Source organism: Cyanistes caeruleus, unplaced genomic scaffold, assembly GCF_971803275.1.
Source record: "Cyanistes caeruleus unplaced genomic scaffold, bCyaCae1.hap1.1 HAP1_SCAFFOLD_89, whole genome shotgun sequence".
NCBI classification, from domain to species: Eukaryota; Metazoa; Chordata; class Aves; order Passeriformes; family Paridae; genus Cyanistes; species Cyanistes caeruleus.
The window spans coordinates 891,586-916,935 of NW_028255894.1; the positions used below are offsets into that span (position 1 = coordinate 891,586).

Below are 25,350 nucleotides of genomic sequence, written 5' to 3' on the forward strand. Positions count from 1 at the left end.
CCCTTCACACCTGGGCTAGCTCTGCTCACTGGCCGCTGGCAGCGCCAGGAGTGGGGAACGAACGGTCTGGGAGCTGTTTTCCCCAGACCGAACCTTCAGAGCCTCTCCGCCACTCAAGGCTCTGCGGATCTTAGCGTCGTGGGCTTCAGTGAGGAGATGGAGGAGACCCAGAGTCCAAGCAGCTTTCCAGGAACAGGATTTATTGAGGGAAAGGAGCCGTGACAGGACGAGGGCTGGAAAGACACACAGGGACCCAAGGACTCTGAGCCCTGAGCACTCCTGTGCTCTGCAATTTAAAGAGGGGAGGGTACAAACCAAGGACCAATGGGAATACAGTATGGGAGGAGTCGGGAGGAGGGTTCACAATATTAGGAGCCAATAGGGGTAACATTTGTGAGGGGTGGCAGTCGCAAAGCCAATGGGGCTTCGAGTAGGGGATGAAAGGCAGGGAACTTGCTGGAACAAAGGGTTGGGTTTACATTGAATGACAGGGACCAGGGGCAGGCTAAAGGTGATGGACAAGGAAGGTTCAGGAAAAAGGGGAGGGGTTTACAAAAACTGACAGGAGGGCAAAACCATTACACAATCATAGGGGGATAACAACAGGAACAAACCATTCACTTAATAATCAGAACAAAATAAACACACTGCAACAAGCACTGACTGAGCCAACTCGTCCAACCCATCCAACTTCAAGCTATCCAGATTTTGAAAACTGAAGTCAGGAGAAGCGAGAGAGGGACAGAGATCCACAGTCAGCCTTGGATCCAGCGCCATCTCAGCTGCTGTGAGCTCCAGGGCTGTGGCACATGTCAGTGTCACACACGTGTCACAGCCTCACCTGCTCTGCTCCCTCTCCCAGCTGGGGTTTTTGGGGTGCCAGGGGCTTGGCAGCCACTTTGGGGCTGGAGCAGAGGCTGCAGTGGCTGGGCTGGGGCAGTGACCGCCCCACACAGGCAGAACTTGCTCTGCCCCCAAACACACCCTGGAGATGTCTGGGGCCATTCATCATTTCTCTGCTCTCCAGCGCTGAGGCAACGCACTCTGGCTACAGCTCTGAGCTTGAGCCCATGGCAACCAGCCCTGGCAATGGGGCTCCATGGAGCTGCTCTCAGGAACATCCCAAGAGCTGGGGAGTGCCCCAAAAGCGCCTCAGAAATGTGAGATGCCCCAAAATCTCTTCAGGAATGTTGAATATCCAAAAACTCATTCAATAATGGGCTCCCCCTCCCTTCATCATCCCCAAACTTTGGCTGTCTCATTGCAGACCCCACCCCACCTCCCCAATCCAAACCCCAACCCATCCCATCCCTGCTGGACATCAAGACCCCCTTCCCAAGACCAATTTCCCTCATTTCACACCTCCCAAACTCTATCCCACCTATCCTGCCCCATCCAATGCCATTCTCAACTCACCTGATTTCCATCCCACTTCACCCCGTCCCCTTCCAACCCCATTCCACCTGATGCCTTTAGAAAGCTGGCCTAGAACAGAGGCTGCACAGAGTTAAGAATAAAGTTTATTAAAAGGCCTTAGAGGATACACCTTGGGCAGTACAAGAACCTGGACAGGGCTACACCCAAGATGGACCAGAAATGGTCACAAAAATGGACAAGTGATCATGAGGTCTCACATTTTCAGAAGTTTAGGTCCATCTGCATATTTGGATTCATTGTCCAATTACAGCTTCAGATGAGGAAGTCCCATCCTTGTTTTCTCTCTTCAGTCCACCCTTGTTCATGCTTCTGGGCATGGAACTTGTAACAATTGTCCTTGGTATCAAGCTAGAAAAGGAATTGTTTTGTCTACCTACTCTCTGAAGAGAGCTCACTAGCACTTAATAGGAAGTTCAAAACTACAAACCTAGGCAGTGCAGAATTTGAAAAATATGAAAGCTAAAATTTAAGGCAACACACCCTGAGGGACTGTGGAATCCAGTAATTTTGGGTGGGATTGAGTAGATTTCAATGGCACTGAGTGGTTTTGAGGTGACAGATAGAACTCGCTCATCTCCTTGAGTGCCAAGAGATGGAGACAAATATACCAAATACCCCCAAAACCCTTTCCATTATCTCCCTGAATACCAGATTCCCTTCAAGCACTAGTAGAAGAGATGTTTTAGATGCCTTTGATGAATCTGTAGACTTTTACCCCAATTTTGTCTATTTTAAAGGGATGAAGATGAATCAAAAGAAAATTAGGGCCAAATCAAAATGACCACCAGCTCAGTGTCTTCCCAACACAGATCACTGGGAACGTGGGTCATCAGGTGCTGCCCAACGTGGGTCCTCTGATGGGGGATGGAGCTGGAGCAGCACATGGACACCTTCCTGCACTTGGGGCACTCACAGGGCTTCCCTTACCGGTGCATCCGTTGGTGCTGGGTCAAGTTAGAGCTCTGGGTAAAGCTCTTCCCACACTGGGGACACTCGTAGGGCCTCTCCCCAGTGTGGATGCGCCGGTGCCTGATGAGGTTGGAGTTGTCCTTGAAGCCCTTCCTGCAGTCAGGGCAGTGGAAGGGCCTCTCATCTGTGTGAATCAGCTGGTGCTGGAGGAGATGGGAGCTGGTCTGAAACCTCTTCCCACACTCAGGACACTCGTAGGGCCTCTCCCCAGTGTGGATGCGCTGGTGGATGATGAGGTGGGAGCTGCAGTAGAAGCCATTCCCACATTGCCCACACTCGTAGGGCCTCTCCCCAGTGTGGATCATCTGGTGGATGATCAGTTGGGACCTCCGGCTGTAGGTCATCCCACATTCCTCACACTCATAGGGACGTTCCCCAGTGTGGGTTCTCTGGTGGCTGATCAGGCTGGAGCTCTGTCTGAAGCTCTTCCCACATTCCCCACACTCGTAGGGCCTCTCCCCAGTGTGGATGCGCCGGTGGGTGATGAGGTGGGAGTTTTGCTTGAAGCCCTCCCCACAGTCAGGGCAGCGGAAGGGCCTCTCATCCATGTGAATCCGCTGGTGCTGGAGGAGACTGGAGCTGGTCTGAAACCTCTTCCCACACTCAGGACACTCGTAGGGCCTCTCCCCACTGTGGATGCGCTGGTGGATGATGAGGTGGGAGCTGCAGTAGAAGCCATTCCCACATTGCCCACACTCGTAGGCCCATTCCCCAGTGTGGATCATCTGGTGGCGGATCAGGCTGTTGCTCTGTCTGAAGCTCTTCCCACACTCCAAGCACTTGTAGGGCTTCTCCCCATCCTGAGGCTGCTCATGGACCACCAACTCAGAGCCCTGGCTGGATCTCTGCCCGCCTTCCCGGAACAGGGTGGGTCTTTCCTCCTCAGAGCACCCTGGGATGGGTTTGGAGCCCCTCCTCCTGTGGGATCTCCATGGCTTTTCTTCCCTGTTGAATTCCTGTGCTGTGGAGCCACTCAAAACAGCTTCTTCCATGAGGTTCTGCTGCGGGGATTTGTCCTCCCTGGTCTCCATCCTCAGCTCCTTGTCTGGGGGAGGAAGGACAAGGAGAGGATGGGATTTGCCTCCGTGCCAGAGGGAAGGGGAAGGAGATCCCTCCAGTGCGTCCCCGGCAGGACGGCGTCGGCAGCGGGGTTGTCCTGCAGCCGGGGGCCAGGCTGGGCTGGGAGATGGAGCAGGAGAGAGGGGGAAAGGGGCACTGACTTCCTCCTCACCTGCCTGGGTGTCCTGGGGCATCTTCCTCTTCCTCGTAGCCTCCTTCTCCATCTGGCCAAGGTTTGGGAATGGGAAATCCTGGTTTGGGGAAATACAAGGGATGAGGACATTGAGTTTGCAGGTCCCTCTGTCCAAGCTCGTCTCTAGAAGTCACCGGACATCTGGGGTCCGTAAAACCTCCAAAAAATACCAAGATTCAGCTCTGAAAATGCCTCCCAGGAGTTCCCCATCTCTAGTCTCTCCTGTTTGGGGTTCAGGGGTTCCCCCCTGTCCCAGCTGCTGGGAGTCAAGCTTGTACTGGGGACAACCTGTCTGCTCGGTCCCTACCATCCCCAGGCTGCTGGGAGTGCCAGGAATCCGAAAAGTTCCCCCTGTTTCCATTTCCCCACTTAGGGATGGTGAGACCCCCCCAATGTCCCCCCAAGTAGGATTTTTCGCTCAGCTTTGGAGTTCCACATTCTCCAAACATTCCCCGCCCGCAAAATAAACCCAACCCAGGGACCCCCCCAGGATATCCGGGCAAAGCTCCCACTCCCCCATCACCTGTGGGATGGTGGGTGATGATCCCACAGGAGGGGGCTATGAATTCAAGGAGTGCTCGACCTTGTGGTTCCTTCTCCTTTCCCTGATCCTCCTTTGTCCCTCCTCTTCCTCCCTCTCCTCCCCTTCCATCCTTCCTCCTCCTCTTCCTCCATAACCCCACCTCCTTCTCCTACTTCCAACCCTTCTCTCTCTCCTTCTTCATCCCTCCTCTTCCATCCCTCCTCCTCCTCCCTCAGGAGCAGTGACACCCTCGGTGCCCCGTTCCCAAACCCCTCACAGCCCACGGCAGGAGCAGGGATGGAGCTGGGACAGGTCGGGATGGGCAGCGCGGGGCTCTCCGCTGCTCCCACCCGCTGGGGACGGGGGGAACCCGGCCCGGGGAAAAGGAGAGGGAAACTGGGAAAATTGGGGGCTGCAGATCCAACCTGGGGCTGGCTGGGGACCCTGGCTGGGGACTGCCAGCCCTTGGGGCTCCTCTGGGGAGATGTGGGAGGGGGGAACACAGAGAGGGCTGGGGGATCCCAGGAGTGGCAGCACTGGCAGGGACTGGTTTGGACTGGGGTAACTGGAACCTTACTGGGGCAACTGGGAATGACTGGGAATGAGCACAAGAATGCTGAGGGCACATGGGATATACTGGGAGTGTCTGTGACCATACTGGGAACAGCTGGAACCACACTGGGAGAAACGGGGAGTGAGTGGAACCGTGCTGAGATGGGCTGGGACTATTCCAGGGACAACTGGGATCACACCGGTAGGAACTGGGAAGAATTACAACTATTCTGGGATCATACTCAACTGGGATCATACTGGGATCACAGTGGGAGCAGCTGGATCCCTGCTGGCTGAGACTGGGATCCCACTGAGGGTGACTGGAATCATACTGGGATTGACTGGGAGTGGCTGGGAACAACTGGGATCATGCTGAGAGCAACTGGGAGGAGCTGGGAATGACTGGGAGCATGCTGGGGCTGACTGGGATATACTGGGAGAGACAGGGAGTCCCAGGGATCACACTGGAGGCTGCTGGGGTCACACTGGCACTGCCAGGGAGCAACTGGGGGCCACTGGCCTCATACTGGGAGTGACTGGGATTAGACTGGGAGTTACTGGGATCAGACTGGGAGTGACTGGGATGATAATCTGAGTGCGAAGGAAACTGGAAAATTGGGGAAAAAATGAAAAAAACCCCAGGATAAATTCAAGGAAAATGGAAAGGAAAATTCAGGGAAAAAACAGAAAAATATCAGTGTGAAATCCAAAAAAATTAGGGAAAAATCAGGAAAAATTTGTGAAAAATTTGTGAAAAATGACAAAAAAAAGGGGAAAACCAGGAAAAATTTGGGAAAAAAAGAGGAAACTGAAGAAAAAATTGTGTAAAATCAAGGAAAAAAATCAGGAAAAGAAAGTGCAAAAAACCTGGGAAAAATCAGGAAAAAAATCAGAAAAAAATGGGGAAAAAATCAGGAAAAAATAGGAAAATAGGGAAAAATCAGGAAAACACAGGAAAAATATAGGAAAAATATGGGGAAAACTAGGAAGAAAACTGGGAAATAACTGGAAAAGGTCAGGAAAAAATCAAGAAAATAAAGAGGAATAAAATCTAGAAAAAAATGGGAAATAGTTAAAAAAAATTGGAAAAAACCCAGGAAAAAGCAGGGAAATTTGAGAAGAAATTGGGAGAACGCTAGGAAAAATTTGAGAAAAGAAGAGGGAAATATCAGGAAAAAGAAGGAAAAAATGGGAAAAACATGAAAAAAATTGAGGAAAATTTGATAAAAATAAGGGAAAATATCAGGAAAAAAAAGACAAAAATCCCTGGGAAAAATCAGGAAAAAAATTGAAAAAATCAAAGAACAAACAGAAATACTTGAGAAAAATGTTGGAAAAAATCAGAAAAAAAAATTGTGAAAAAATAAGAAAAATCAAAGGAAATAAGAGAAAAAAATACAGGAAAAGGATAAAAAAATCTGGAAAAAAATAATAAAAAAACAATGAAAAAGAATCAGGAAAAAACTGGGAAAACCAGAAAAATTTGGGAAAGGAAAAGGGAAAAATCAGGGGAAAAAATGGACAAAAAAATGGGAAAAACTGCAAAAATCAAGGAAAATTTTTAGAAAAAATTGAGGAAAATCTGAAAAAAAATCAGGAAAAAAAGAGAAAATATCAGGGAAAAGAAATCAGGAAAAATAATGAAAAAAACTAGAAAATAAAGGGAAAAAATCAGGGAAAAACTGTAAAAATATTTGGGACTAACCACGAAACAATTGGGAAAAGAAGAGGGAAAAATCAGGAAAAAATGGGGGAAAAAACAGTGAAAAAATGGGGAAAAATGAGGAAAAGAAAGAGGAAGAAGACTGGGAAAAATTTGGGAAAAATTAAGGAAAAAATCAGGGAAAAAAATAAGGAAAAGAAAACGGGGAAAAAAAACCCACAAAAAAATGGGAAAAAATTGGGAAAAAGCCAGGAAATATTTAGGAAAAAACAGGCAAAAGTCAGGAAAAATTAGGAAAAAATGGGGGGAAATTCGGACAAATCATAGGGAAAAATCAGGAAAAAAATGGAAAAAAATTTGAAAAAAATTATGAAAAATGAGAGAAAAATCAGAAAAAGAAAAAGCAAATAAAAAGTGGAAAAATCAGAAAAAAGAATGAAAAAAATTGTGGGAAAATCAGGGAAAAAACAGAAAAACAGGGGAAAACTTAAGAAAAAGTAGGGGAAAATCCAGAAAAACTTGGGAAGAGAGAAAAATCAGGGGAAATCAGGAAAAAATCAGGAAAATTTAAGAAAGAACTGGAAAAAAACAGGAAAAAAATAGGGAAAAAAAGAGGGGAAAATCAGGAAAAATGGGGAAAAAAGAAGAGAAAAAAATGGGAAAATAATGGGAAAATATTGGAAAAAATCAGGAAAAAGTGAGGAAAAGAAAGAGGAAAATAATCTGGAAAATCAGGAAAAAACAGAAAAAAAAGGGGACATAAACTGGGAAAAAAATGGGAAAAATCAGGAAAAAAACAGGATGAAGTCCACCTATTTAATTTTTCCATGGAATTTTGAGAATTGCCTGCCTGGGAGGTTGTGGAAGAATTTCCAGACCTGAGAATCCGGGGAGTGGGCAAAGGTGGAATTGCAGATGAGCTACTCCAGGTTTTTTGGAAGACTGATGGCTTGGTCCTCTTCCAGCTTCCAGAATGTTTGGATGAATCCCACACCTCCTTCTGGCTGGAAATCATGGAAAAATCATGGAAAAATCATGGAAAAGCTGTGATTTAAATTCATGGAATTTTGCCACCAAAGTACCCTTTTTTCCCACCAAAATTTCTATTTTTTTTCCCCAAATTTCAATTTTTGGGATAATTAAAAGGGGAAGATAGGAGGAAATGGAGAAAATAGGATAGAAATGGAGGAAGAATGGGGCAAAGTTAGAGAAAACTACAAAAATATGGGGGAAAAGTGAGAAAAATGACAGGAAAAATGGAGGAAAATGGGGAGAAATGGAGCCAAAATGGGGGGAAAAAATGGGAAAACATTGGATAAAAATAGGGAAAAATTTGGGATAATGGGATGGAAATGGAGGAAAAATTTAGAAAAACGAAATGGAGAAAGAAATGGAAGAAAATTAGGATAAAATTGTGGAAAAATGAGATAAAATCAGGATAAAAATGGGGAAATAATGGGGAAAACTGGGGTAAAAATGGGAATAAAAATGGTAAAAATGAGGCAAAAATGGGAGAAAAATGGAAGAAAATGGGGAAAACAGGAGAGAACATGGGGAAAAAACTGGGGAAAAATTGAGCAAAAATATGGTAAAATGGGGAAATGGGGAAAAAACAGATTAAAAATGGAAAAAAATGGGTAAAATAGGAAAACCTGTGGAATAATTTGAGTAAAAATGGAGTAAAAATAAAAAAAAAAATCATAAAAACTGGGAAAAAAATGAGGAAAAATGAGATAAAAAAGGGAGAAATGGAAAGGAAAAGGAAAAAAACAGGGAAAAAATGGGGAAAAATAAAAAAATAGGATAAAAATTGGGAAAATAATTATGAAAATGGGATAAAATTAGAAAAAATAGAGCAAAAATGGGATAAAAATGTGGAAAATGGGATAAAATGGAGACAAATTGTACTCTAATAGGGAATGACTGGGAGTGATTTGGCTTATCGTGGGGCTCACAGGAAACTGGAGCCACACGTGGGGAGCAACTGGGCAATGCTGGGAGCAGCCACTGCCGGCACCGGGAGCCCCGAACCCCTTTCCCGGCCATGCCGGACCCGCATCCCCCCGGCCCCTTTGCCGGGGCTCTGCCGCCACCGCCACCGGGACCCCCCAAAAACACCTCCCGGGGACCCCCGGGGTGCCCCCGAGGGGCATCTGCGGCTCGGCTCTGGAGCCCTGCCATCCCCAAACATCCCCCCCAAAAACCCCAAAGCCAGGGAGCCCCGGGGTATTTGGGGCGAGCTCCCCCTCCCCGGGCACCTGCGGGATGGGGGGCGATGGTCCCGAAGGAGCTGCAGATGCAGAGAGCGGGGAGCGCAGGTGGAGCCTCCTCTGCCTGCTCCAGCTCTTCCTCCTCCTGCTCCTCCTCTTCCTCCTCCTCTGTCCCTCCTCTTCCTCCTCCTCTGTCCCTCCTCTTCCTCCCCCTCTGTCCCTCCTCTTCCTCCTCCTCTGTCCCTCCTCTTCCTCCTCCTCTGTCCCTCCTCTTCCTCCCCCTCTGTCCCTCCTCTTCCTCCTCCTCTGTCCCTCCTCTGTCCCTGGGCGTGGTTCGGAGCCCTCGGGTGAGCGGGGCCGGGCCGGGACACGATGGGAAAGGGCTGGGTCCCCCCCAAACCGAGCTGGGGGCAGCGGAGCTTTGGGGGAACAATGGGAACGGGGCGGGACAGGGGAACAGGGGGAGGTGGGAGCACTGAGGGTCCCCCAGTTCACCCCAGGAGCCCCAGGCCCCGTCCCAGCCCCCCCAGTTCCCCCCGCAGCCCCGGCTGAGGGGGGCTCAGCCCAGGAGCCGCCGTCGTTCGGGGCTCCCCCGAGAGCAGGAACGGGAGAGTTCCCGGCTCGGGGAGGCCCCAGCACAGGAGGGGATCTTGTCCCTCTTCCAGGGTCTTCAGGCCCCTCTCAAGAGGAGTTTTTCTCTTTTTCAGGTTTTTTCGGGGGGATCCCACCACTACAGGGGTGTTTTTTCCTCCCCATTTTAGGGTGTTTGTGCGGCCGCAGCCCCACAAACCCCTTTTGAGGGGGGATCATGACGGCTTTAAGTGACATTTTTAGGGGTGTCCCCACCCCAAGCCCCTGTAGGGGATGTTTTGTCCCCCAGGGTGGATTTTGGGGGTTCTCTCTACCATGGCCGCTTTAAGGGCCCCCGGTGTTGTCGGGTCCCACTGTAACTCCTCTTAAAAGGGCAACACCGCTCCCGTTGGTTCCGGCAGTGGAGCCCGGGAGGGGTTGGGGGTCCCGGGAGGGGTTTGAGGGTACCTGGGTGATGCCGATGAAGGTGATGGGGTCTCCATGCGGGGTATAAACCTTTGTGAGCGTTTCCTGGGGGTTTTTGAAAGTTCTGGGTGTTTGGGGGCCACAATGGTTTTTTGGAAGTTCTCAAAGGGGGTTTACAGGGGTCGCAATGGGGGAATTTGGGCGATCCCGGGGGTGGAACTGGGGGTCCCAAGGCTGTTTTGGGGAACCTGCTGGTGATGGAGATGGGGACCCCATGCCAGGTATGAACCTTCTCAATGTCTGTATCGGGTTTTGCGGTTTTAGGGAGTTTTTGGAGTATCCAGGAATGTGTTTGGGATCAGGGGAGGTTGGGGTGTCCCAGGGGGTTTGGGGGTTCTCGGCAGGTTTGGGGGTACCTGGGCCATGCGGGGGGCAGTGCTGGGGACCCCGTGCCGGGTTTGAACCTTCTCACTGCGCACGGGCAGCGTCAGCGTGTTCAGGGAGATCCTGGGGGGCCCGGGGGGTCACCCCAAATCCCAGGGACCCCAAATGCTGAGGGACCCCCCGAACTGCCCTCACCGCTGGATCTGCTGCAGGCAGGGGGGCACCAGCACTCGGCCCCCACCCTCCACCATCACAGGGGGGCTGTGGAAGAAATCTGGGGGTGCAGGGACAGGTTGGGTGGGACCCCCAAAGTCCTGGGGGAGGGGATACGGGGGGACTTCCAGGAATTCCAGTTATCGGGGGATGAGAGGGGACCCAGGAAGAGTTTAGGGGGGCTGGATGGGTCCTGGGGGAGACCCCCAGGAGTCTTGTGGGGGGTGGGGAGGGCAAGGACCAGGGCAACCCCCAGGATGGGTATGGAGGGGAACCGGATTGGGGCTCTCATGGCTGCGGGATGGGGAGATCTGCCCATGGAATTCCATGGGAATGGCATGGCAGTGAGGTCCATTCACAGAATTCCCTTGGGAATGGGACAGCAGCAGGATCCATGCATGGAGATCTCACGGGAATGGGATGTCTGAAATCCATCCATGGAATTTGCATGAGAATTCCCACGTTCCCAAATTTTGCCCTCCCAAATCCCACATTCCCATTCCCATATTCCCATGGGAATTCTGCCCTCCCCACCTTTACACTCCAGCGCCTCCCGCCCATATCTGACACATTTCCAGAGACATTCCCTGCAGCTGTGAGCCAGGGAATTTGTTAATCCCTCAGCCTGGATCTCAGGGATCCCCATGGCGGTGCCACAGTTGCCATCGCAGCCCCACAGATCCCCCAGCCCCGGCTCCCCCCGCTCAGCCCCGCTCTGGCTGTGCCGCTGCTGCAGCATCTGCAGCTCCCCGCTGGCCCCGTGCCGGTGCCGCTCCTTGTGCCGACTCTGGCTATCCCAATATCCCAGCCCTGGCTATCCCAATATCCCAGCCCTGGCTATCCCAAGATCCCAGCTCTGGCTATCCCAAGATCCCAGCTCTGGCTATCCCAATATCCCAGCCCTGGCTATCCCAATATCCCAGCCCTGGCTATCCCAATATCCCAGCCCTGGCTATCCCAATATCCCAGCCCTGGCTATCCCAATATCCCAGCCCTGGCTATCCCAATATCCCAGCTCTGGCTATCCCAATATCCCAGCCCTGGCTATCCCAATATCCCAGCCCTGGCTATCCCAATATCCCAGCTCTGGCTATCCCAATATCCCAGCCCTGGCTATCCCAATATCCCAGCTCTGGCTATCCCAATATCCCAGCCCTGGCTATCCCAATATCCCAGCCCTGGCTATCCCAATATCCCAGCCCGGGCTATCCCAAGATCCCAGCTCTGGCTATCCCAATATCCCAGCTCTGGCTATCCCAATATCCCAGCTCTGGCTATCCCAAGATCCCAGCCCTGGCTATCCCAAGATCCCGGCTCGGCTCCGCCCGGCCCCGCTCGCTGCGGTGGCGCTGGAAGGGGATCCCAGCCAGGGACCCCATGGACATGGACTGCGGGAAGCCCGGGCCGGGCTCCGACAGCGCCGCGTGCAGGGAACGCAGGGAGAGGAGAACTGGGGGGACATTTGGAGATTTGGGATCGGGGGGGTCACGGCTGAAGGAAAGGGGGAACGGGGAGAGCCGGGAAGGGCATTTGGGGATGCCAGGAGTGACAAGAGGGGAGGCTAGGGCTGGCTAGATGTGGCATGGCTGGAGTTCAGGGCGTTCCTGTACCCAGGAAAGGGAGCTCCAAGGGTCCCCGCTGTCCCCATTGCCAGGACAGGGCAGGGAAAGCCGGGATGGCTGGGAATAGGGGTCCCGGGTGTCCTGAGTGCTGAGGAAAGGAGGGGCTGGCTGCTGGGAGAGGCAGGAATAGGGGTCCGGGGGGTAAATGGGTCAAGGAGAAGGGGGCTCTGGGGGCTGCGGGAGGCGGGATGGCCGGGAAAGGGGTGCAGGCGTTCCTGGTGCCGGATAAGGGGGTGCAGGGTGGGACCCACGGCCGGGAATGGGGGTTCGGTGGGATGGCGGCGGCCAGGAATGGGGGTTTGGGGGCCCCTCAGCGCTCCGGAATGGGCGATCAAAGAGTCCCGGTGCCGGGGTCCCCCTCACCTCTCGCCGCCCCCCGGGAGCGCCCCCGGCCCCAGCGCAGGAGCCATCGCGCTGCTCCGCTGCGGCCCCGCCGACAGCCCCGGCCCCGCCCTCAGAGCCGCCTCCGGCCCCGCCATTGGCGCCGCTCTTTGCTGCCCGCCAGTGGCAGCCCGAGGCTGCAGTGACGTCACCGGTCGCCGGGCAGATCCCGGCGGCGCAGGGCGGCCAAGGCGGAAGCGAAAGTGCCCGAGGGAGCGCGGGGGGAGGGGACGGGGCAATTCCAGGGAATTCCCCTGGATCCCCTCCCGGGATCCCCCGGGACCCTCCTCGGCCGCGCACTGCGGGACCCCCGGGACAAACTGGGCTGAACTCCCGGGCCCTGCGCTCAAACTCTGCCTGGAACCCGCCGGCTTCGGCCCAAAGCGGGGGAAGCCCCGGCATCCGCGGATCCCATTTTTCCTGCGGCTGCGGCTCCCCAGCCCCGGCGGAGCAGGAGCGGGCGCTGGGAGCCCGAGCCCCGATTCCCAATCTCCTTCTCTCTCTCTCTGCTGCTCTCTCCCTCTCCTTTGGGTGATCAGAAATGCCAGAGCGGCTGGAGAGCCCCGTGCCCAGCTCGGCTTTCCCTGGAAAGGGAGGCCTGGGGGTGCGGTGCCCCGGGATGGCCGGGAATGGGGCTCCGGGGGTCCCCGGGCTGACGGAACCGGGGGATCCAGGGGCTGCCAGGGGAGGATCCCCGGGAAAGGGGGTGCAGGGCGCTGTTGGTGCAGGAGAAGGGGGTGCAGGGGGTCCCGGAGCTGGGCAAGGAGATGCGGGGGGGTCCCAGGGCCCAGGAATGGGGATCCAAGGGGGTCCCAGGGGGGCTCCCCAAAGCCCCTCCCAGGGCACAGCAGGAGCTGGGTCAGGAGCTCTGGCAGAGACAAAAGGGGGTGAGCCCGGCATGGGGGGGACATGGGGGAGTCACAGGCGCTCCCGGGGGGGGGACACGACCCCCGGGGACCCCTCCTCACCTTCTCCCACGTACCCCAACAGAGCCCCTAAATGGATGAGCAGAGCTCGGTGACTGCAGTATGAAACTTGTTCAGTGGCACAGGAGGATTTAGAATTGAGGACAGGGGAAGGGTTTAACCAAGCCTCCTGTTTAAACAGCCTGGAGAGGGGGCTGGGAAGAAACCCATGCCTGCATTGAATTGAGAGAGATCCAGACCCAGGCTGGGAGAGATTTGAGACACACCCACCTTTGGACTTTGCTGTCCACAACACCCTGTCACATGAAGGTAAAACCTTACAAAAGAAAGGACTTGGAAAACCATGGTTTAGGACTTGTTACGTGGGCTTAGTGTAGCTAGCAGCTGGCCTGATAAGTTCTCATGCAAAAACATCTTGAGAATGAAAAGTTTGTTAACATAACAAACTATTCTTGGGGAGAAAAACAAGTGCACCTGTAGTAACAAGGGATCTGTCCCATGGGAATCAGTAGAAAAAGTATGAAAACATTGTTAGAGAGAAAAGTTTGGATTGACGTGTACACTCACCATTACCAACCAGTGAACTGAGTTCCCAACCAACTGGAATTAAGCACGGTGCCTTCTGATAACCATGTAAATATAAGCTGTGTGCAATAAAGCTTTGGCTATGGTGGAAGAAGAAACAGGTGTCATTGTCCATCTCTACTACGACACACCCAAGCAGGACATCGGGTCCTGCCGAAGCAGTGGAAAGAAGCAGCTCTGGTGGCCAAGTGGCACGGCCCATTCCAAGTGTCCCTGAGCACAGAAACAGCCCCAGCACAGCTGAACACAGGGGGACCCCTCAGCCTCGGCTCAAGGGCTCTGCAGCCCCGCAGATTTGGATTTCCCGGCTGCAGCAGGAGGATGGGAGCCGCCCCTGAGCCTGCACTGAAGGCAAGGCAGCAGCAGCCAGGGCTCCCCAGCGGGGGAAGCCCCTGGGCCTGCCCACAGATCCTCTGCTGAAATCCTCGGCCTGGGCACCCTCCTTTGGCATCTCCAGCCCCTGCGGGACAATCCTGGCTGGCACTGCTGGAGCTTCAGGGCTTTCTGTGCCTGCCCTCGCCACAGCTGCTGGGGAAGGCACCGGGAGAATTCCACTCTGGCTCTCAATTACACTCACACTCTGGGCTGCCTGGGATTAGAGTATTGGAAAATAGACCAGGTGTAAAATTATTTTTTATTTGATTTCTCCAGTCAGGCTTGGTTTGCATTTGCCGTGGGGAAAGGAATTTTAAAGGTTTTTTTTACAGGATGTTCCACCATTCAGCAGAGATGAGCTTAACATCTCAAAAGACTGGGAAGAGCCCAAAAGATTCCCACAAAGACAACGACCATCAACAAAACATCAAGGCCCCACAGCAAACATCAACCAACATCTACCCCAGACACTGCCCTGGCACAGCTGGAGACACCTGGTCTGGAAAAGGCTGAGCAGGAAATCCAGGAGTGCAGACCTAATTCACATCAGAGGCACAGAAATCCGGGTGCAACAGGAAACCAAACACTAAGGGCTCCACAACTTGGAAACAATGAACACTAAACCAATGGATTTCTATGGGTTCAGACTGTATAAAGTTTAGGAAACATCTAGTAAAACTCACATGTCATGGAATGATTTTCTCTGCACATGCAGACTGTGTGTGGTTGAAATGATTCTGTTCAGAATCAAGTAATGCCTTATTTTTCTAAAGACGTTTTGGAGAGTTTTTGCTTTTCACAGTTTCAGTGAATGGATTACACCATTAGAATAATTTTTTGTAATAATTATTTTATAGTGTCAGTTCTGTTTGGGCCAGGGGTGTGAGAATCAGTTTTTAGTCAGAGGAGAAGAAAAATAAAACATTTGATTGCTTTCTAATTTTTGTTTTTATGTTTGTGCATGGCTCTTAGTGATGACAAAATTATGGTATGGGTTTTCCCATGTTCACCTTTAAGCTGCATTTTGAAAAGTAGAAGAGTTTGAAAAGAGGCCCTTTAAAAGGTAAACAGTTAATAGAAAATTGTTCAAAAAACCCCAAAAAACCAGATTGTGGCTGCCCTGGAAGAGAAGCTTCATTCCAGGCAGCCAGGACAGGAGCTTTAGAAATGCAAATTAACACCCCAGGGGCAAAGCCTGGACAATGTACCAGGGTCTTCCTGCCTGGGGGAGGAATTGGGCTGAATTCCTCTGCCCCTCAGCCCAAGCTCTGCCTGGGGGCACAGGCAGAATTTGCACAGCTAAAGGCAGAGCCCATAGTGAGGATATCTGACTCTGCAGCAGAAATTGGTTAAGTTGAAAAGGAAAATGGCAAATGGAGATTGTTGTGAAAACTTCACTATAAAAAATGGGGGAGAATCATCCCACTCCCCACCTCAACTTGTGCTCTCACTTTCTATGTTATCCAGGGTGAATTAGAGCACTGGGGTTTTTTTGCTACCACAAGTTCAGGGAAACCAGTTTGGAATCCAAGTATGTGCTGATTTAATTAGAGAAAAGCCAAAAATTGATGCAGCCCTGGCTGGAGGGAGCACCCAAAAATGGGGAAAAGATGAACGGCCACCAGAACAAATCCTGCAACACCATGGACCAGGCCCTGGGAACCCTAACAAATTCATATCAGGAGCCACAGAAACCATTTATCATTTCCATGGCATAATTACATTACAGGATGTCTTCAAAATAATACCCAACCAGACAGCTCAAGCTTCTGACTTTCTTCCCAACCAATCCACTCAGATGAGGAACACATATCACCATGGGATGGAGTCAGATTATCCTTTAGCAGGAAAAGGAGACAGAGTTTGTGGAAAGTTAAATGACTCAAACTGCTGTTGGCAAATAGATCACAGAGGAAAAGTGGAGAAACAGATAACAAAGGGTATAAGAAAAATGTAATGTACCGGTCCAAATGTGGAAAGGATGGGAACGGGCAACTTTTTTGTGGTTCCCTGGCAGACCATGGGTTAAACAAATGCAGTTTCTCCTCTTACGTTCTACAGCAACTCTCATCTTTTCACCATGCACACACCTTGCTGAGTGCAGCTCATTCAGCAGCTGAGCAAGGGGATGCAGGGGGCAGCCAGGCCTCCTGAGCCACAAACGGCTACAAAAGGACAGAGAATGAGGGCACCGAGAGCAATCCCAAAATCAAAGAACAACCAGGAAGAAAAAACAGAGTCAATGAGTGAATCTGCTTGCAGATAGGGCCACGGACTTGCACATAAGGAAGCAATGGGAAAAAGCCTCAGTTTCAGAAAATGTTACCAATTGGCAAGGACCGCTGCTCTGACAAAGTCCCGCTAAATTCCTGAACTTCCAGAAGAACAAAGACTTAACAGAGCCATCAATATCGGATGTTATACAACAGTGGTGGGTACATATTAACCGGGACATGCAGGAGGCAGATGGGGAAGTCTGAACCTTCCAAGCACCTCCGCCAGTGGGGAAAGGGACAGGGACACGCGGCCGGGAAAATCAGGACAAAAACGAGGCCGCGTCCTCCAGCAGCTGGAGAGAGCGCACGGCAAATGCCCCACGGCCTCTCCCTTTGGGCAGCAATAAAGTCACTCTCACACCGCTCCTCGGGCTCCTTTGGCCACACAAACCTCTGGCGCCGGGAATTTTCCCGCCCAGCCCCGGGCACAGCGCAGCCACCTCCGGGCTACCGACACGAAGCGGGACGAGCCAGCGCTGCTCCGGCACCGGCTCCTGCCGAGGCCCCAGCGGGAAGGAGACCGCGGGCAGCCGCTCCCGCAGCGCCCTCACGCCAGGGCCAACACGGGCCGGCCACGGCACAAGCCACCCGCCACAGCCCCCCGCCGCCCCCTCCCGGGCCCGCAGCGAGCCCCGAGCCCCCGCAGAACCGAGCGCGGCTCCCACCTGCGATGGCTGGGGCCGCCTCCGAGCTCCGCCGCCGCCTCACCGGGCTCCGGCCGCTGCCGCCGCTGCCGGGCCCGCACAGACGCTCCGGCAATGGCGGCTCTCCTGCCCCACGGCCGCCCTGGGGGCGCCAGCGGGGCCGGGCTTGTCCCCGCTCTGCCCAATCAGCGCGCGCCAGAGCCACGAGTGACGGCAGCAGCAGCCAATCCATAAATGTCTCCAAACCTCACCAAATCCCAGAAACATCCCACAAAATCATTAAAAATGTCCACAAAATCTAAGAAAAAATCCCTCAAAATTCTTCCTGTCTCCTCAAAATCCTTCAAAATTCCACAAAAATCTCACCAAATTCCAGAAACATCTCACAAAATGTCCAGTTTCCACACAACCTAAGAAAAATCCCTCAAAATTCTTCAGGTCTCCTCAAAATCCCACAAAATTCCACAGAAGTCCCACAAAATCATTACAAATTTCCACAAAATATAAGAGAAATCCCTCAAAATTCTTCCTGTCTCCTCTAAATCCTTCAAAATTCCACAAAAATCCCACAAAATTCCACAAATTTCTACAAAATCTAAGAAAAATCCCTCAAAATTACAGAAAAATCTCATAAAATTCCCTAAATCTTCTCAAAACCCCATCAAATTCCAGAAACATCCCACAAAATCTACTCCAATTTCCACACAATCTTAGAAAAATCCATCAAAATTCTTCATGTGTCTTCAAAATCCCACAAAATTCTACAAAATTCCAGAATAATCTGACAAAATTCCACAAATATCCCACAAAATTCCACAAAGTTTTATAAAATCTAAGAAAAATCCCTCAGAATACTTCAAGCCTCCTCAAAATCACACCAAATTCCAGAAACATCCCACAAAACTCCAGAAAAATCTTCTCAAAACCCTACCAAATTCCAGAAATATCCCACAAAATCTTAACAAATTTCCACAAAATCTAAGAAAAATCTTTCAAAATTACTCAAGTCTTCTCAAAATCCTACAAAATCCCAGAAAATTCCACAACATTCCCAAAAAATCTTACAAAATTCCATAAAATTCCCACAAAATTATTTAAATTTTCTCAAAATGCCATAAAATTTCAGAAAAATGCCACAAAATTCTTGAAATGCCCAAGAAAATTTACTCAAAATCCCCCAAAATTCCAGAAACATCCCACAGAATAATTACAAATTTCCATACAATCCTAGAAAAATCCCTCAAAATTCTTCAAGTTTCATCCATATCCCAAAAAATTCTACAAAAATCCCACAAAATTCCATAAAAATCCCACAGAATTCCAGAAACATCCCACAAAATTTCTTAAATCTTCTCAAAACCCTACCAAATTCTAGAAACATCCCACAAAATCTTTACAAATTTGCACACAATCTAAGAAAAATCTTTCAAAATTCTTCAAGTCTCCTCAATATCACACAAAATTCCACAAAAATCCACAAAATTCAAGAAAAAATCCCACAAAATTATTTAAATTTTCTCAATATCCCACAAAATTCAAAGTCCCTCAAAATTCAAGATAATCCCACAAAATTCAAGAAAAATCCCTTAAAATTATTTATATTTTCTCAAAATCCCATTAAATTCCAGCAAAATCCCACGGAATTGCTGAAAAATTAAAAAAAAACCCTATATCTTCTCAAAATCCTACCAAATTCCAGAAACATCCCACAAAATGTCCACAAATTTCCGCAAAATCTAAGAAAAATCCTTCAAAAGTCTGCAAGTCTCCTCAATATCCCACAAAATTCCAGAAACATCCCACAAAATATCCTCAATATCCTGCAAAATTCCACAAAAATTCCACAAAATTTCACAAATATCTCACAAAATTCCAGTAAAATCTGCTGAATTTGTTAACATTCAGGAACACACATAATCACGAATGATCATATGCAGGTGCTTTATTGAAGAGCTCTGGGTGTCAGGGGTACACATACCCAAATCTGACCCATCTTGGTTTTGGACTGAACATGTTTTATACTCTATCATTATATAACTCACATATTAATTACTAAACTTACATTGTTCTATTGTATGCATTGTTTTTACCCAAGCATGGATTTCTTGTGATACCCCCCAGCCCCCTCACATTGTTCCTCATGTTCTTTAAACAATAATTATATCTAATCACATCTAACAATTGTATCATGATCATATACTGACTACACAGGTGCAGTTTGACCTGATCTTTAGCAAGTACAAGGCCTAACATTTCCCAGGGCCTACTTTTCCAAGGCCTTTCCAAACCTAACTTCCTCTCTAAGTCCCCGAATTTTCTAAGATTTTGAGACCTTTTACTATCACTTACAGGACTTGTGCTCCAGACCCCTCACCAGCCTTGTTGCCCTTCTCTGGACACGCTCCAGCCCCTCCATGGCCTTCCTAAATTGGGGGCCCAGAACTGGACACAGCACTTGAGGTGCTGCTCAACCAGTGCAGAGTAGAGGAGAGGAATCCCTGCCCTGCTCCTGCTGGCCACACAGTTCCTGATCCAGGCCAGGGGCCATTGGCCTCCTTGGCCACCTGGGCACACTGCTGGCTCATGCCCAGCCTGCTGTCCATCAGTGCTCCAGGTCCCTTTCTGCCTGGCTGCTGTCCAGCCACTCTGTCCCCAGCCTTTATGTTGCATGGGTTGTTATGGCCAAAGTGCAGGACCTGACACTTGGACTTGTTAAACCTCACCTTGTTGGGTTTGGGCCCTGGATCCAGCCTGTCAAGCTCCCTGTGCAGAGCCCTCCTACCCTGCAGCACATCAACACTCCCAGCCAACCTGGTGTCACCACAGTTCCATGGGGTCCTAGAGTGTCATAATGGTCTCCAGGATTCCATGAGGCCTCCCAGAGTCACAATGTCCCTTTGGTTCCATGGAACCCCTTGGTGTCACAAAGTCCCTTGGATCCTTGGGCCCCACAGTGTCACAATGGCACCTTGGTCCCCCAATGCCCCACAGTGTCTCAGTGGATCCTTGCTTCCATGAGGTCTCACAGTGCAGCAATGCTCTCCTTGGTTCCACAGTGTCACCATGGCCTCTTGGTCCCAAGGGCACCATGGTGTCAAACATGTTTCCTTCATTCCATGAATCCCTGAGGAGCAACACTGTCCCCTTGGTTCCATGGGGCCCTGCAGTGTCCCAATGGCCCCATCATGACACAAGGTCCTGCTCTGTCACAATGCTCTGCATGGTTCCACAAGGCCCTGCAGTGTCACAGGGGCCTCTTGGTTCCATGAGCCCAAGGAAGAGGTGGCCTCTGGAGTAGCAAAATTCATTAGCATTCTCCAGGTGGCTGAGGATCCGTCCTCCTTAGAACAGGAATGAACAGAAATGGGCACAGCTTTCTGGCTATCCCAGCTTTGGAATGGGCCCTGGGCCTGGAGCAGGAGCAGCTCCTGAGAGCCCCAAGACCAGGGCTCTTGTGCTGGCCTGGGCAGATGGGATGGCAGGAGGGGCTGCAGAGCTCTCGGCACCTCAGGGAGAGGGGAGCAGGGCACCCAGGGAGCCTCCTTTTCCCTTGGCCAAGCACCTTCCCCCATGGCTGGGGCTGAGGCCTCTCTGAGCTGCAGCTGCTGCTGTGCCCTGCAGAGGGGCTGAGGCCGTGGGGCAGTGCCCAGAGCAGCCGGCCCTGAGCAGAGCTGTGGGGCCAGAGCCGGCTGGGCTGTGCTGGGGAGAGGCCCTGGGTGCTGCTGAGAGCTCAGGGCAGCTGGGACAGCTTGGAGGGAGCTGGGCTGGGCTCAGAGAGCCTGCCAGAGAAACCAGCAGTGTCCATCTCAGCCTGTGTGAGGGTGCAGGGGCAGGACTCATTGGCTCAACGAAGCCACACATTGTCACAATGGTGTCCATGATACCATGAAGCCCCGCAGTGTCACAATGGACCTTTGGTCCCACGGAGCCCCCAGAGTCACTGTGGTCCACTTGCCTCCATGTGGCCCTGTTGTATCACAATGGATCCTTGGTTCCATGGAGCCTCACAGTGTCAGAATGTTCTGCTTGGTTCCATGGAGCCACCCTGCGTCAGAATGTTCTGCTTGGTTCCATGGGGCCCTGCAGTGTCACAATGGCCCCTTGGTTCCATGGGGCCCTGTGCTGGTGCATTCCCCCCTCCCCTTCTCAGGCCGCCCTGCCAGCTGAGAAATGCTCCTTGGGCCTGGGCCTTGGCCAACAGCCCCTGGGCTCAGCTCCTCTGCAGCTCATCAGAAACACTGTCTGCTCCCAGGCACTGCTGCTGCCCAAGCAGCTCCTGCTTGCTTCAGGAGCAGCCCTGGGAACTGTTCCTGTTCCCTGCGTGGCACAACATCCCTGTTCTCAGCCTTGCAAAGAAAGCTGTTGATGCCAAGTGCGGCCAGGATGAAACATTGCTGTGCCTGAAGCCCCTCTCTTGGGGCCCTACAAACAGCGCTCCAAAAGGAGCCCCTTGCAGCTCTCCTGGGCCAGCCACCTCCCTCGGAGTGGGGCCTCTGTGAGCCGGGAACTCTCCCGTTTGCTGCACTCGGGGCATCCCCGAACAAGGACGGAGCCTGGGCCGATCCCCCCACTCCTCCAGGCTCAGCCCTTGGCCCGCTGGGGAGATGCCAAAGCATCCGCAGGGAGCATTTCCCTGCCCTGCAGGGGAATTTCTCACAGCTGCCTTGCACTGCCTCTTTGTGTCTATGTGCACACACCAGTGCTGTGCCCTGGCAAATGTGGCAGAAATGCTGCTCTGGGAGGGGCTGGAGTGCCTTGGAGATCTGAGTCAGGCAGGCCTGTGGGTGAGGGTAAGTCATTAGGTAAAAGCTAAGTTAAATGCTGCCTAGTGTTGCTCTTTTTAAAGTTTAATATAAGTTATAAGCTAAGTTGAATATTGTTAAGGATTATCCCTCTGTTAAATCAAAAAGTCATAGGTTATAAATTGGGTTAAATCCAGTAAATGCTGTTGTTTTACTAAATTGTGGCATTTGAGGTTTCAGTTAAGGTTAAGGTATAACTGAAGTCCTGTTAAGTTTGACCTCTGTTAAGTGAGCCAACTCTGGGATGTTATCATGTGTTGTCATACAGCTGTACTGTGATGTCACAGAAGACTCTGATGTCAAAAATTCAACCTGTGATGTCACAGTCTGTTCTGTGACGTCACATCCAGGTCTGTGATGTCACAGAGCCACCCTCTATGATGTCAGTCTCTGCTCAATGGTCTCACACCATCCTTTATGATGTCACAGCCAGCTCTGTGATGTCATAACCCCATCAGTGATGTCATACAACCATCTCTGTGATGTCATACAGATACCCTGTAATGTCACAGCACATACTTTGACCTCAAAACCAGGTCTATGATGACATACAGCCATGCTATGATGCCACAGCCATCTCTATGATGTCACACAGTCCCCTCTATGATGCTGTAGCTGCTCAGGGACCTCACACAACAAACTCTGTCATGTCACAGCCCCAGCTGTGACCTCACACAGCCCACTCGGAGCTGTCACACAGCCCCTTTCTGACATCACAGCTGCTCTGGGGCTCCAGGACACAGCCACAGAGGTGCTGCTGGGACACAGCCCCCTCTGGCACATCCCACAGCCCCTGCCAGTGCTGAGCCCCTGGCAGCTCTGTCTGGGCCTGCTCTCTGTGTCCCTGAGCTGCCCTGGCAGGGCCCCAGCCCTGCTGGGCTGTGCTCAGGAGCTGCTCCTGGCCAGAGCTGTCTCCCTGTTGCTATGGTCTGTTCCCATGGCAACATCTGCCCCATTGTTATGGTCTGTTTCCATGGCAGCCATAACCAGCCCCCTGTTGCTATGCTATTTACATGACAACCATCACAGGCCCTGTTGCTAAGATCAGTCCCTTAGCAGCTCCATGGAGACCCCATGCCAGGGGTGGTTGCCATGGACACCAGCTCAGGCCTGGAGCCAGAGTCCGTTGCCATGGCAACCATTTGCAGTCCCATTCCCAGGCTCATGGGATCCCAGAGCCACAGAATTGGCTGAGTTGGGAGGGAGCCATGGGGATCCTCCAGTCCAACTGCTGGCCCTGCACAGGACACCCCAACAATCCCAGCCTGGGCCTGGCAGCGCTGGCCAAACGCTGCTGGAGCTCAGCCAGCCCTGGAGCTGGGAGCCTTCCCTGGGGAGCCTGTTCAGTGCCCCAGCAGCCTCGCGGGAAAAACCTTTTCCTCACATCCAGCCTAAACCTGCCCGCCTCAGCTCCAGCCGCTCCCTCCACTCCTGGCCCTGGGCACCAGAGGGAAGAGGTTCCCGCAGCCCCCAGCCAGGGACCCGCTCCCAAGGCTGCTGCCATGGCAACCAGGCCTGGCACCAGCTGGGATGCTCGGTTTCCATGGGCTGGGCTTCAGGAATGGCATTCCTCAATTTCCTGCTCCTGCTGAAACCGTGCTGCTGCTCACTTCCCTCCCATCTCCCATGGAACGCACAAAAGACAAAGATCCCAGGCTGGGATAAGAACAATTTATTGAGAACAGCAACGAGATAAGGCAAAAACAGGAACAGAAACAATTTTGGTAACAGAAAGGATAAGACAAACCATTCACAGGGAAAACTAAAATACCACCAACTGACTCTTCCTGGCCACGTATTTCCTCCTGCCAAGAAAGGACACCCTTCTCTGGTGAGAGAGAGGGAGTCCTTTTCCTGCCTCTGGCAATGACCTGAGATGGGATTGAATATAATGGACCATGATCACAGTCTCACATTCTTTGATCCCACATCATGACATTGCCATGGGCAGGAAAAGATACAGGTGTGTTCCCAGCATGGATCCCAGGGAACATGGATCACCAGGTCTCTTTCCAACGTGGATCCTCCATGGGCGGATGAAGCTGGAGCAGTGCACAAAGCTCTTCCTGTATTTTGAGGCACTTGCAGGGCTTCCCTTACCGGTGCCTCCGTTGGTGTCTGCCAAAGTTAGACCTGTCTGAGAAGCTCTTCCCACACTGGGTACACTTGTAAGGCCTCTCCCCAGTGTGGATGTGTTTGTGGGTATTGAGGTTGGATCTGTGGCTGAATCTCTTCCCACATTCCCCACACTCGTAGGGCCTCTCCCCAGTGTGGATGCGCCGGTGTCTGATGAGGTGGGAGTTTCGCTTGAAGCCCTCCCCACAGTCAGGGCAGCGGAAGGGCCTCTCATCCGTGTGAATCCGCTGGTGCAGGACAAGACTGGAGCTGCTGTGAAACCTCTTCCCACACTCGGGACACTCATAGGGCCTCTCCCCAGTGTGGATGCGCTGGTGGATGATGAGGTGGGAGTTGAAACTGAAGCCCTTCCCACACTCCCCACACTGATAGGGCCATTCCCCAGTGTGGATCATCTGGTGGCTGATCAGGCTGTTGCTCTGGCTGAAGCTCTTCCCACACTCCAAGCACTTGTAGCGCTTCTCCCCATCCTGAGGCTGCTCATGGACCACCAGCTCAGAGCCCTGCCTGGATCTCTGGCCGCCTTCCCGGCACAGGGTGGGTCTTTCCTCCTCAGAGCACCCTAGGATGGGTTTGGAGCCCCTCCTCCTGTGGGATCTCTGGGGATTTTCCTCCCCATTGGATTCCTGCACCGTGGAGCTGCTCAGAACGGCCTTGTCCACGAGGTTGTGCCGCAGGGATTTGTACTCCCTGGTCTCCATTCTTAGCTTCTTGTCTGGGGGAGGAAGGACAAGGAGAGGATGGGATTTGCCTCCGTGCCAGAGGGAAGGGGAAGGAGATCCCTCCAATGCGTCCCCAGCAGACACAGGAGAGAGGGGGAAAGGGGCACTGACTTCCTCCTCACCTGCCTGGGATTCCTGGGAGATCTTCCTCTTCCTTGCAGCCTTCTCATCCATCCAGCCAAGGTTTGGGATTGGGAAATCCTGGTTCGGGAGAGAACAAGGAATGAGCAAGTTGAATTTGAAGGTCCCTCTGTCCAAGTCCCTCTAGAAGTCACCAGGGCATCTGGGGTGTCTTGGTTTGAAAGGAAAGGTGTTTGCTAAGGAAAGCAGAAACCCCCATTGAAATTGATAAAAATGTAAGCAACAGCCCTCTCCAAATTATTATAATCTTGAAATCAAAGTGATCTCAGATAAAGATATAGGAATAGAAATAATAGTTCTTTACTAAAGGAATAAAAATGAAAATGCAGCAGTATAAAAGAAAAAAACCAACAAAAAAAAAACAGTCTGAGAGAGTCAGAATACAACCTGACACCCTGTTGGTTAGCATGCTGGTAGCAGTCTGATTAAATGGTGGCTGCAGTCCTCCTGGAGTGACTGATGTGCTTCTGTTGAAGCAATGATCCCATAGAAGATTGTAGCTTACCTCTGAAGTTCCGGTGCTGTAGATGAGTCTGGTCTC

General features: G+C 51.6%; 5 protein-coding genes across 8 annotated transcripts in view; 1 reads left to right on the top strand and 4 right to left on the bottom strand.

Moving 5' to 3' along the window:
- LOC147646628 (maestro heat-like repeat-containing protein family member 7) overlaps positions 1–25,350 on the top strand; it is a 170,475-nt gene that overhangs the window by 129,448 nt on the left and 15,677 nt on the right. The gene's annotated exons all lie outside the window — the stretch shown is intronic.
- The window catches only part of LOC147646629 (maestro heat-like repeat-containing protein family member 7), a 237,373-nt gene that overhangs the window by 112,257 nt on the left and 99,766 nt on the right, over positions 1–25,350 (bottom strand). The window lies entirely within an intron of this gene.
- LOC147646633 (uncharacterized) lies at positions 1,499–17,145 on the bottom strand. The gene is made up of 4 exons (XM_086873199.1): positions 17,030–17,145; positions 7,247–7,400; positions 3,638–3,716; positions 1,499–3,451 (listed from the first exon to the last, which is right to left on the bottom strand). The coding sequence occupies exons 3-4, from the start codon at positions 3,687–3,689 to the stop codon at positions 2,361–2,363; spliced, it is 1,143 nt and encodes a 380-aa protein (XP_086729325.1). The 5' UTR covers positions 3,690–3,716; positions 7,247–7,400; positions 17,030–17,145; the 3' UTR covers positions 1,499–2,360.
- Positions 1,499–25,350, bottom strand: part of LOC147646634 (uncharacterized) — a 272,424-nt gene continuing 248,572 nt past the window's right edge. Inside the window, exon 5 of the mRNA XM_086873203.1 lies at positions 1,499–1,918. The gene's annotated coding sequence lies outside the window, so the exon portion shown is untranslated. The remainder of the gene's footprint in view (positions 1,919–25,350) is intronic.
- On the bottom strand, positions 23,907–24,647 carry LOC147646635 (uncharacterized). The gene has a single exon (XM_086873161.1). The coding sequence runs from the start codon at positions 24,645–24,647 to the stop codon at positions 23,907–23,909; it is 741 nt and encodes a 246-aa protein (XP_086729287.1).

What these genes read in the sequence shown, in the direction of transcription:
- LOC147646633 (XM_086873199.1), bottom strand. Translation starts at nt 3,689, where the DNA reads ATGGAGAAGGAGGCTACGAGGAAGAGGAAGATGCCCCAGGACACCCAG. An exon ending in GCCCCAGGACACCCAGGCAG is followed by an intron (nt 3,452 to 3,637) that starts GTGAGGAGGAAG and finishes TTCCTCCCCCAG; the next exon opens with ACAAGGAGCTGAGGATGGAG.
- LOC147646635 (XM_086873161.1), bottom strand. Translation starts at nt 24,647, where the DNA reads ATGGAGACCAGGGAGTACAAATCCCTGCGGCACAACCTCGTGGACAAG.